Source organism: Euphorbia lathyris, chromosome 2, assembly GCF_963576675.1.
Source record: "Euphorbia lathyris chromosome 2, ddEupLath1.1, whole genome shotgun sequence".
NCBI lineage: Eukaryota > Viridiplantae > Streptophyta > Magnoliopsida > Malpighiales > Euphorbiaceae > Euphorbia > Euphorbia lathyris.
This window is the reverse complement of record NC_088911.1, coordinates 83,545,786-83,556,582: the sequence shown is the minus strand read 5'-3', so window position 1 is coordinate 83,556,582 and position 10,797 is coordinate 83,545,786. Positions and strand designations below refer to the sequence as shown.

The window sequence follows — 10,797 nt, the reverse complement described above, 5'->3', positions numbered from 1 at the left end:
TTAGAGAGTCCATTAAATAAGTGGGGAAAATAAATCACAAAAAAGAGAGTTTTCAATTGAACTGTTTAAACTAATGAGTTTTTTTAGATTTCTAATGTAAATAAATAGAATCATTCTTGTTAATATTTCAAATCATCTTCAAAACACCACGTTTTAAAACCCTAATCCGTTCCAAAGGCGGATTAAAGGATCATTGTAATTAAAACCGCTTTCGTTGTGAACAATAGAATTTTCGAATCACTTTCTTAAAGAATTTGTACAAAGTAAAATTGACTTGTATGTTTAACCATGTTTTCTCATTAAAAGGTTTTCACCTCAAACGTTTTCAAATACTCGAGTCGTTCCAACGGCGATTCGGGTAAACTTCATCAAACGGGGTTTTAAAACGCACCTAAATCGTTCCAACGACGATTAAGGTGCGAACCATGTAAATAAATCCGTTTTGGGGAAGTAAGTTAGTGTAGAATAGACACACAACATAACCTTTAAATACGGTTGTAAATAAATCACTTCTTTCTCCCCCCTCTCTGTGTATGTATAAACATAAATGGGTAATTTACTGATATGGCTTTTCAATATCATATGCTCAAAACGGTTTCCAAAAAGAGAAAGAAAAGGGTTTCAAATGAATTTTAAACTTAAAGAAGTATACGATTAGTCCGTTATCGCCTAACATGCTGAGTAGGAGGCCGGTGGTTCATAACCGGGCGATGTCGGGGTGCCTAGTAGCCTTTCTCCGGAAAGGAGCTAGCCTTCTCAGCTCGTACCTAAGTTTCCCGAACCCACACCGGTCTCCCGCAAGGGATCGGTGTTCATTTTCCCATTCGTGGGTGGCGACTCTTCCATATCTCCGAGCTCCGGTCCTGCCGAGCAGCTTGATTCCACGATTGGTTGCTTTCGGCGCCAATCACCGCTTACGTCGCCATGAGGTTGTCCACCCCCCGGCCCGCCCGGGAGATTAGGCCGCGGCACCTCGTCTAACACCTGACTTCCTTGTCGCACAACTCAGCGGTTTCGTCTTGAAGCTTTTGGACGAAGGCTTCTCGATCCTTCTTCTTGCTGGGCTTGCGTTTCATTCAGCTTGAGCTGCGTTTTGATCTGCTTAGGCAGTGTGGCTTTCATTCGTTGACTTAGGCTTGACTTTCTCTTGTGGGCCTTTGGGCCTTACAACTTAATGTCTTATAAATTAAATAACTCAACATTGAACAAACACATTAGTATAAATAAATCAAAGCAGTTAAATTTAATGTGTTAGAATATTTTTTATCATGGAGATTTAATTCTTGTTAAATAATTTTGTCAAATCAAAATCATGTGGAAATGTGTTTCAACATTATTGACTTTCAGGCACCTCGTCGAGGTGGGTGCTGTAAGTTACAAAGTCTTTTGTTCACATGGCGGGCAGATTTGATACATTTTCGTATTTGCATCGTATCTCCCTCATATGAAATTGGATTGAGGCGATTCAAAATGCGTTGGAAAGATAAGAGAAATATGAACAAATGACTAATAACAATCATCTCCAAATTCGAACTGTAATAGGCTCAAAATATTGTCCTAATTTGATGTACATATTGAAGCCTAGGATTGCTTTCCTACCTTCACACATTTCAACTCCTAAATTGTCAAAGTCTTTTACCACCCTCTTTAAAGCTGAATTTGGAAGATTAGGGAGTTAGGGGACATAAGGAGACTTGGTCTTTGGAAGCATATGTGCCATTTTACTATAAAAGGAGACCCTGGGAGCCATTTGAGAATACACCAAGCCTAGGCTTAATTCCTCCCTCTATAATGTTATTTTGCTGATTCTTCTCTTCAAGAATCAGTTGTATTTATTGTTGTTATTGTTCTCAAGTTGTTGTTTGTGCACAACTTCATCAAATAAAAGTAAGTTTCAAGTTACCGAAGAAGTTCGTTCGACAATCGTCATTACGGTTTCTTCTAAACTTCAATCTCTTTTATTACTATGAACTCCATTATATATCTTTCTAAGATGTGTTTTAATCTAATCATAGGCTAAAACCCTCTTAACTAAAGGTAAAAGCAGATCTTAACCTTAATTATATGGTAATTATGTTTAACCTATTTAAGCTATGTTTATCCTTTTTAAGAACTAACTTATGATTCTTAATGCTTGTAGGAGATGGACCGAATCCCAACTTGAATATAATTAATCATTTATATTGACCGTGATTAAATTGATTAATCGAAACTCATAAGTTGGACCTAATGACCATTTAGTGTGGCTTATTGGTTTTCCAAGGTTTTTCATGAATCTTATTACAAATCTTAGATTTATTACTTGAGCCAGACCAAAGTGAAGTAATAAATCGAAGGTTTGGAACTAAGAAAACTTAATGCTTCTTTTTGATTAATTATTTGAGCCGGACCAAAGTGAAGTAATTAATCGAAAGTTAAGAACTAATTACTCGAGCGGCTTTCTTGAATCTTATGTAATCACTTTAGCTGGACCAAGGTAAAGTAGGTTAAAAAAGTTTATATTAATAAAACCTAATGCTCTAGATTAATTACTTGAGCCGAACCAAAGTGAAGTAATTAATCGATAGATTAGAACCAATCTCGAGAATCTATTAGTTAATAAGAAATATCATCATCTTAGAAAGGATAAAATGACTTAAAAGGGGTTAAGCGTTATTACCAAACAAAGAGGTTAAATGAAGCTAGAAGCCTTAGTTTCTTTCAATATAAGTAATCTCTTAATTAATTTGTCTAGTTTTTATTTCACTTCTTAATTAAGTCTTAACTTGGTCACCCAACAAACTCTACTTTTCGATTGTTTAAATAATAGATAGTAAGCAAAAAGATTAATACTTATAATCACCATCCTCGTGGGAACGATACTTTACTTTCACTTTATTACTTGATACACGATTAATGTGCACTTGCCTTCACATGCATGTATATGTAAAATATGCATCACCACAGAACATATGAAGGGAAGTTGTATTATCAGCTAATCACCTTTTAAATAAAGTGACCGCCAAGAAATTAGACAAGACACCACATGAATTATAGAAATGAAGGAAACCTTCCTATAATTACTTGAAAGCGTGGGGTGTTTTGCTAAAGTAATGGCTCCGTTACCAAAAAGAATGAAAATAGGTCCAAAGACGTTGGATTGTATTTTCATTAGGTATGATTTATAATAATACATATAGATTTCTTGTGCTTGAATCTAAAAATCATGAGATTCATAAGAACACCATAATTGAATCAAACAATGCATTATTCTTTGAAAATATATTCCCTTGTAAGGAACAGGAGGATGGTTTGAGACCTAAATAGACTTTAGAAACTGTTGATGATAATAGTCAGGACCCTTAATAAGAAATTGATGTGGAAATTGAGGGATGGGCTGAGCCTAGAAGGAGTAAGAGAGCTAAGGTAGAAAAATCACTTGGTCTAGATTTTTAACATATATGGTAGAGGTGGAGCCTCAAAACTACAAGGCAGCTATAAGCTCAACGGAAAACCCTTTATGTAAAGAGGCTACAAGGAGTGAAACTGACTCCACCTTACAAAACTATACGTCGAAATTAATGGACCTCCCTCCATGAATGCAATCACTAAGTTTTAGATGGATTTTCAAATGAAAAATAGCAGATGGAACAATTCATAAGTATAAGAACGGATTGGTTATAAAAGGTTATAGACAAAAAGAAGATGTTGACTACTCTGACACGTACTCTCTTGTGTCCAGGATAACGTCTATTAGGATGATAATTTCAATCACCGACTCGTGGAATCTTGAAGTACATCAGATGGATGTTAAGAAAACTTTATTGAATGGAGATCCAGATGAAGAGATCTACATGTAGCTCCGGGTCAGGAAAGAAAAATCTGTAAATTGGTGAAGCCTTTATATGGATTAAAGTAAGCACCAAAACAATGGCATAAATTTTTTTTATGATGTCATAATAGAAAACAACTATAAAATAAATGAGTGTGACGAATGTATTTATGTTAAAACTACAAATGAAGGATATGTCATTCTGTGTTTGTATGTTGATGACATACTTATTATGGGAAGTAATGACAAGATGGTAAAAAGTACCAAGGATATGTTAAACTCATGGTTTGATATGAAAGATGCAGGACTCATGAATGTGATTTTGGTCATCCAAATTAAATGTTCACCTAATAGTCTCATTTTAACTCGGTCACTCTATGTGGATAAAGCAACAACATTTAATTGAACTGGAAAAGTGGAAGACACCGACGAAACTGGAAGTTAGTAAAGTCCATCCTTACTCCGGCCCATGAGGAGTGTTTCCTTCATTTCCAAATCCTTAATCACAAAAGAGTCAGAAAAGAATTCAACAGAAATACGATTAGATGCCGTTAGTGAACGAATGGAAACAAGATTATTATTCGTAGAAGGAACAAAAAGAACATCGCGAAATTGAACATTTTTACCATTGATACCATAAGAAAAAGAACCAATATAATGAATAAGGAGTTTAGAACCATTACAACAGTGGACTTGTTCGGGGCCGTTGTACTCAAAATGGAAGTGCAGGTTCTCCAAATTCGAAGTCAGGTGATGAGTTGCTCCAGTATCCATAATCCATTGGCCATTGGCTTGAGATGTGGAGGAATTATTTGATGTAAGGCAGGGGTTGATACGTTGCTCTTTGGGAAAGATTGGGGATGAATAATTTTTGGAGATATGGCCACACCCTTTACAATTATAGCACAAAAGAGTAGAGACATCATAGCCGGCTGATTGAGTCTGTGGGAGGGAATTCCAATGAGTCATACATTGCTGATTAAAATTAGTGGCACCACGGCCACCCCTTTGGTTTCGACCACGACCACGACTCCGATTACAAGGACCGCCACGAGCAGTAAAATTGGTCACGGAGGAAGGACATCAGGAGATTCAATACTCGTATCTCGAGCTAATTGAATTTCTTCGCTCAACAACAAACCAAATAATTGATCAAAAGAGTAGTGATGCATACCAGTTTCGAGAGAATGACAAAAAGGGCGGTACGAAGGTCCAAGTCCAGCAATAACATAAGCAACAAAATCATCTAGGCTCATGGGCTTTTGCAAAGCTTTGAGTTGATCAAAAAGAGCCTTAACTCGTTGCATATAAGGGGTGATTGCTTCAGAATCACGTTTCAAGGTTAACAGTTGCTGACGGAGATTGCGCACCTGTGGTATAGAACCAGATGCAAAGGTTTGATTGAGTTTGGTCCATGCCTCATAGGCTGTTTTAGACCCAATCAATTGTGGTAACATGTTATCAGAAATACAATTGAAAAGCCAAGACATGACTTGCTTGTCTGCCTTATTCCATTGAACAAAATCAGCACTACCCGGAGCCAAGGTAGTCTCGGTTTCGATGTGATCCAGCCGATCACAACCAGCAAGCGCAAGCTCAACTTGCGTTTTCCAGATTAAGAAGTTGGCAGATGTCAGCTTGGAAAAAAGACCATGAGAGAGATAAGAACCAGGCTGCGAAAACAGACTTCCTTGTGGAACAGAACCATTCGAAGGCCCAGACGAACTGATGTTAGAGGAGGAGTCATTATGGGTTTGTGATGCAGTAGACATCGTAATCAAAACAAGGCACGAAATAGAAAAAAAAAAATTGAGAGAATAGGATTGGTTGGTGATGAAACCTAGAAAGCTTTTGATGCCATGTACGAGAATCGATAGTTGGAATAACTCTATGTTTCGCCTTGTATTATTCAAGCAATTAGGTACATATATATATATAAAAAGTATTCGGCCTAACCCTAGCCGGTTTCCTCCCAAACGTGTATAATTACAATACTTCCTAATATACAGTATTCTTATTTAATCACAAAGACTTCTATCAAACACATCCCATGTATTCTATGTATTGACTAATCAGGCAGTAATAGCAGGAGGAATACTCTGCTCATTCTTGAAGAAATTATCTGGATCTACTCTCTTCTTCACCTCTGTCAATTTTACAAAGTTGTTTTTGAAATATTTACGGCCGTAAACCTCAGCCTGCTCGAAGTTAGTCTCATTGCTTGGATTACTTCCAATGTCAAGATCTCTATAGTTTAGAAAAGCTTCTCTTGGATCTTTGCTCGCATATGGAACCATTCCATCATACATTTCTCTGGCCAATTTTATATGACTTTCTTCAACCTCTTCTCCTTCTACAAACCACATTGTCAAATACTGAATCTTGAATAAGTATCCTTTTCTGTGTGGAAATGCAATTTCTGTATCCGAAATCTCTTTCATTCTCCCTCCATATGGATTCCATTGCATTATCATTCCTTCTGTTTTCATGAACATTTCCCATATCTTTTCCAAATCTTTCTTGGGAATAATTTGTTTCACATAATCTGATTTGGTCTTGAAGAATATTTGTGCTGGCACTGTCCGATTCAGAATGACTTCAGGAGGTGTTCCAATAGGAAAATTATCCCAAAACATAGCTGATTCAACCCAGCTTACCTCTTGGCAATCTTCTGCCTGCAAATCCAGTTCAGGGAATTTGTTTTTCATTATAGAAAGAAGCTTGCTTTTTTGTCCTAAGAATTGCCCTATGAAGCTGATTCTAACAGTCTTCTTTTCAGTCTCGTTTCTTGGATTTTGAATCTCCGGTTGTGCTCTTATGTAGAGTTCTTTATCTATTTCTGTAGAAACTTGTTGCCACTTGTAAAAAATGTCAGTTCCACCTTGCTCCAAGGTTCTTGGAACTTTGAAAACTGTAACTATAGATGGAACTCGAACCAATTTGATTTTCCAAGATAAAATAACACCAAAACTAGCTCCACCACCTCCTCTAATTGCCCAGAAAAGATCTTCCCCCATGGATTTTCTATCATATATATTCCCATTAAAATCAACAATTATCGCATCAATTACATTATCAACAGAAAGGCCATACTTCCTCATCAAATTCCCATACCCTCCGCCGCTAAAGTGACCTCCAACTCCAAGGGAAGAGCAAACTCCGGCCGGGAAGGCATGGACTTTACTTAACTTGGAAATTTGATAATAAAGTTCACCAAGAATAGCACCAGATTGAACCCAGGCAGTCTCGGAGGCAATATCTATATCAATGGATCGTAAATTGAACATGTCAAGAATGACAAAAGATGTGTTTGATCTATAGGAAAGACCTTCGAAATCATGGCCGCCACTTCGAATTCTGATCTGTAAAGAATTATCCTTTGCACAGTTGATGGTTGCTTGAATATGGGATTCATGAAGAGCAGTTATGATGGCTACTGGTTTGGGGGTTCTGGGGTTTAAAAATCTGCGGTTTTTGATGTAGGTTTCAAGGACTTGTTGAAAAGATGAATTGTTTGGGGTAAAAATGGCGTCTTGGATTGGTATAGAGTGATTAATATGATTGGGTAGACATTGGAGGAAGTTGTCAACAACTGGATTTGATGATGATGCTGTAGCTAGCAAAGTAAGCAATGAACATAATGTTATTAAAATCTTCATTTTCAATGTGGTATATATTTTATTAGTTAAGCTATATATAGAGAGAAGGGTATGATCAACTATGAAGCATGCTCTACATTTTAATGGAAATGGAAAAGTCAATCAACATTATCTTAATTATTAATTTGGATGTAATTAAAACGAGGTCGGAGGAGATTTTTTCCATAAATATCGTTTAAGCTAAAGATTTGCCAGCTAATCATATCCTAATCCTTACTTTCCTCTATAAAACAGTAGCCAAAAAATTAAAAATGATAAAGAAACACATTTTAAGGGTCAAAATTCCGTTGCAAAAAAATGACTCAAATCTAAATGTTCGGAGTAGTTTAAAGGATGAAGTTTGGATTGCAGATATCTTTCTATATATTTTTGTTGTAAATTTACGTAGTTATAAAAAAAAAAGACTCAGATCCAAATATTCGGAATAGTTTAAAGAATGAAGTTTTGATTGCAAATATTTTTCTACAGCTTTGGATTTATTAAAAATATATTATTATTTTATATTTTTTATACTTTTATAAGTTTTTTTTTATACTTTTAGTAATTATTTTTATCCTTCGCGGATATTATGTTCGTTTATTCCTTACATTTTTTCTTTAAAAAAAAGATTTCATTGCACATAAAATCAATTACTTCTAGAAATAAAAATTTCATTCTGATTTGTATTTTCCTTTGACTTTCAAACTTGACAAAATTAAATTTTGGCTGGCGGCCATCTTGTTTGACAAATTTAAAATATTCTGCATTTAATTTAAGCACACAAGACTACTACTATAAAATAAAACATTTCAAGTTTAATAATGGCCATGTCATTCTTCAAAAAAATAAAATAATGGCCATGTCATAAGTGCGTATGTTTTCATTATGAGAGGTGTACGTACGATATTTGTGACGTGGCTAAATTTAATATTTAAAATACATTAAATATTAGTAAATTATTTTACTAATACGAATTCATATAAAAATATATATTTTCCAAGATGATTCCGTCCAAGTCTTTTTTTCATGTTTACTTTTCGTGTTTACCAAAAAAAATATATCTGATTAATTATCTAATTATATCCATTGAAGGTTTTTTGTTTGAGTTGAAATGGAATATTCCTATTTAAGGATATGTATAAAGAGAAAAAGAAAATCAAAATAATTTTTGGTAACAAGGAGGGGTCAGACCGAGCAGAAAGAAAACACAACTAAAAAACATTAAACTCTAACACAATGGACCGTTGCTACACCGTTCATGTCAGCGTCAAGGATATTCTGGAGGCCTGCAGGCGGCACAACACACTCGTGGTGACCTAGAGAGAGAGTTCCTGCGAAGTTCGCCAACCAATCAGTGGCTTTATTACCTTCCCTGAAGATATGAGCCACTGTAACATCCCAATTCCGCTTTATGAGCGTCCTAGTCGCCTCAACAAGCCAGCTGTATCTGTGATAGCAATTTCCTCTATCATTAACCATCCTCACCATCTTCTTCGAGTCTGATTCAATTATCACTCGTCTGAACCCTGACTTCCAAGCTAAAGATAGCCCGTAGAATATCCCCCAAAGTTCTGCCAAATCTGCTGTGCAAATACCCAGATTTCCGGCGAAACCGCCCTTCCAGTTCCCATTCCTGTCGCGTATAAGCCCTCCTGTACAAGCAAACCCCGGGTTCCCTTTACTCGCTCCGTCTGTGTTCACTTTTATCCAGTCGTTTTCCGGCGGTTTCCAGCATATCGGCACATCGGTGTAAAACCCTTGGTTCATCGCGTTACAGCTCTCGGAAACAGTAGCTATCTCCTTCGCCTGTGACAGTATGAATTCCAGCTTATCTCGATAACCAGGTTCCGACAGAAACACCACCTCATTTCTCCACCTCTAGATCCACCAACAAGATACAGCAAACAGGCTCGGCCACTCCAGATCTCTCCACTTCGCTGTTATATTCAAATTCCCATCCATCCAGATTTTCAAGGGTGTTCTAAAAAACTCCGTCCGTCTATTGGCTGGCACAAGGTAATCCCAAACCTTCCTCGCCTCTCTGCAGTCCCGAAGAGCGTGGATAATAGTCTCTGAGTCCGAGCACGATGGGCATCTATCCTCTAAACTCAGGTGCCGTCTTTTTCTGTTATGGTTCGTCATAATCGCCTCATGCCTTACGGTCCACAAGAAGGCTCTCATCCTCTCCGTCACTCTCAAGCTCCATATGTAATCCCAGCCCGTTTCTTGGTTGTTTGTTGATCCGTGCGTTGCTCCTTTGTACAGAGAGTAGGCGGATCGGACAGAGAACATTCCCGATGCCGTCTCCTCCCAGTACCACCCGTCTTCTTCCTGCGAATCCACCATCAGAACCTGTGAGGCAAGTTTGAATAACTCATTTTGAGGTAGATATTGGCTCAGGCAATGCCAATCCCATCCAGGGTCTGCTTCCCAATACTCTGCGACTGTTTTCCTGGTCTCCGCTTTCGAAACAAGTGCATAAATTTTGTCGATCAGCCGGCTACCATCGACCCATCGATCCATCCAGAAACTAGTTTGACGGCCCGATTTCACTGCTCGGGTTAGCCCTTTCTCTAGAATTTCAGCTCCCTTCACGACGCACTTCCATATTTGGCTATGCCCCGGTTTCGCCTTGATATTTTCTGCAATTGCATTTCCGCCCATGTATTTTTGGCTCAAAGTTTGAACCCAAAGCGTTTCAGGCTCATTCAAGATTCTCCAACTGAGCTTCGCTACTAGAGCCAAGTTAAAGTCATGTGTTCTTTTAATTCCCAGTCCCCCTTTCCTGCGGCTCTGACATACTGTATCCCATTTAACCAAGCTAATTCGTCTTTCTCCCTCCTTTGCACCCCAAAGAAACCTACGGTTCAGGGTGTCTAAATTATTGCATATGCTGATTGGGAGGATAGTAGTCTGCATGGTATACATAGGCAACGCAGAGAGAACTGATTTCACTAGTGTTGTTCTTCCTGCAAAAGATAGACACTTAGCTTTCCACCCAGCTAGCCGAGCTTTCACTCTATCAACCACGAAGCTGTAGGTGTGCTTATTAACACGATTATGAAGGATCGACACCCCTAAGTAGCGGCCCAGGTCATTCGTTGCTTCAATTCCCAAATCTGAACATATCTCCCATTCATCCCGGTGGTCCATATTACACGAGAAGAAGACTCGAGATTTTGTGAGGCTCACTTTCTGCCCCGAGGAATCGCAGAATTTGTGGAGGATATTCTGTATAAGGCTTGCTTGCTGTCTGGATGCCTCAGCTAGTAGCACAATATCATCCGCGAAGAAGATATGGGAAAGTAGCGGCCCTACTCTTGAGACTCTGATTGGTTTCCACGACTT

The 10,797-nt window shown here is 37.8% G+C and overlaps 1 protein-coding gene across 1 annotated transcript; it reads right to left on the bottom strand.

Annotated features, from left to right (window-relative positions):
• Positions 1-5,685: 5,685 nt before the first annotated feature.
• LOC136218755 (berberine bridge enzyme-like 17) lies at positions 5,686-7,491 on the bottom strand. Its single transcript, XM_066005841.1, has one exon. The coding sequence runs from the start codon at positions 7,468-7,470 to the stop codon at positions 5,884-5,886; it is 1,587 nt and encodes a 528-aa protein (XP_065861913.1). The 5' UTR covers positions 7,471-7,491; the 3' UTR covers positions 5,686-5,883.
• Between the last annotated feature and the right edge of the window lie 3,306 nt (positions 7,492-10,797).

Excerpts from the sequence above, each read along its gene's own strand:
- LOC136218755 (XM_066005841.1), bottom strand. The coding sequence starts at position 7,470 with ATGAAGATTTTAATAACATTATGTTCATTGCTTACTTTGCTAGCTACA.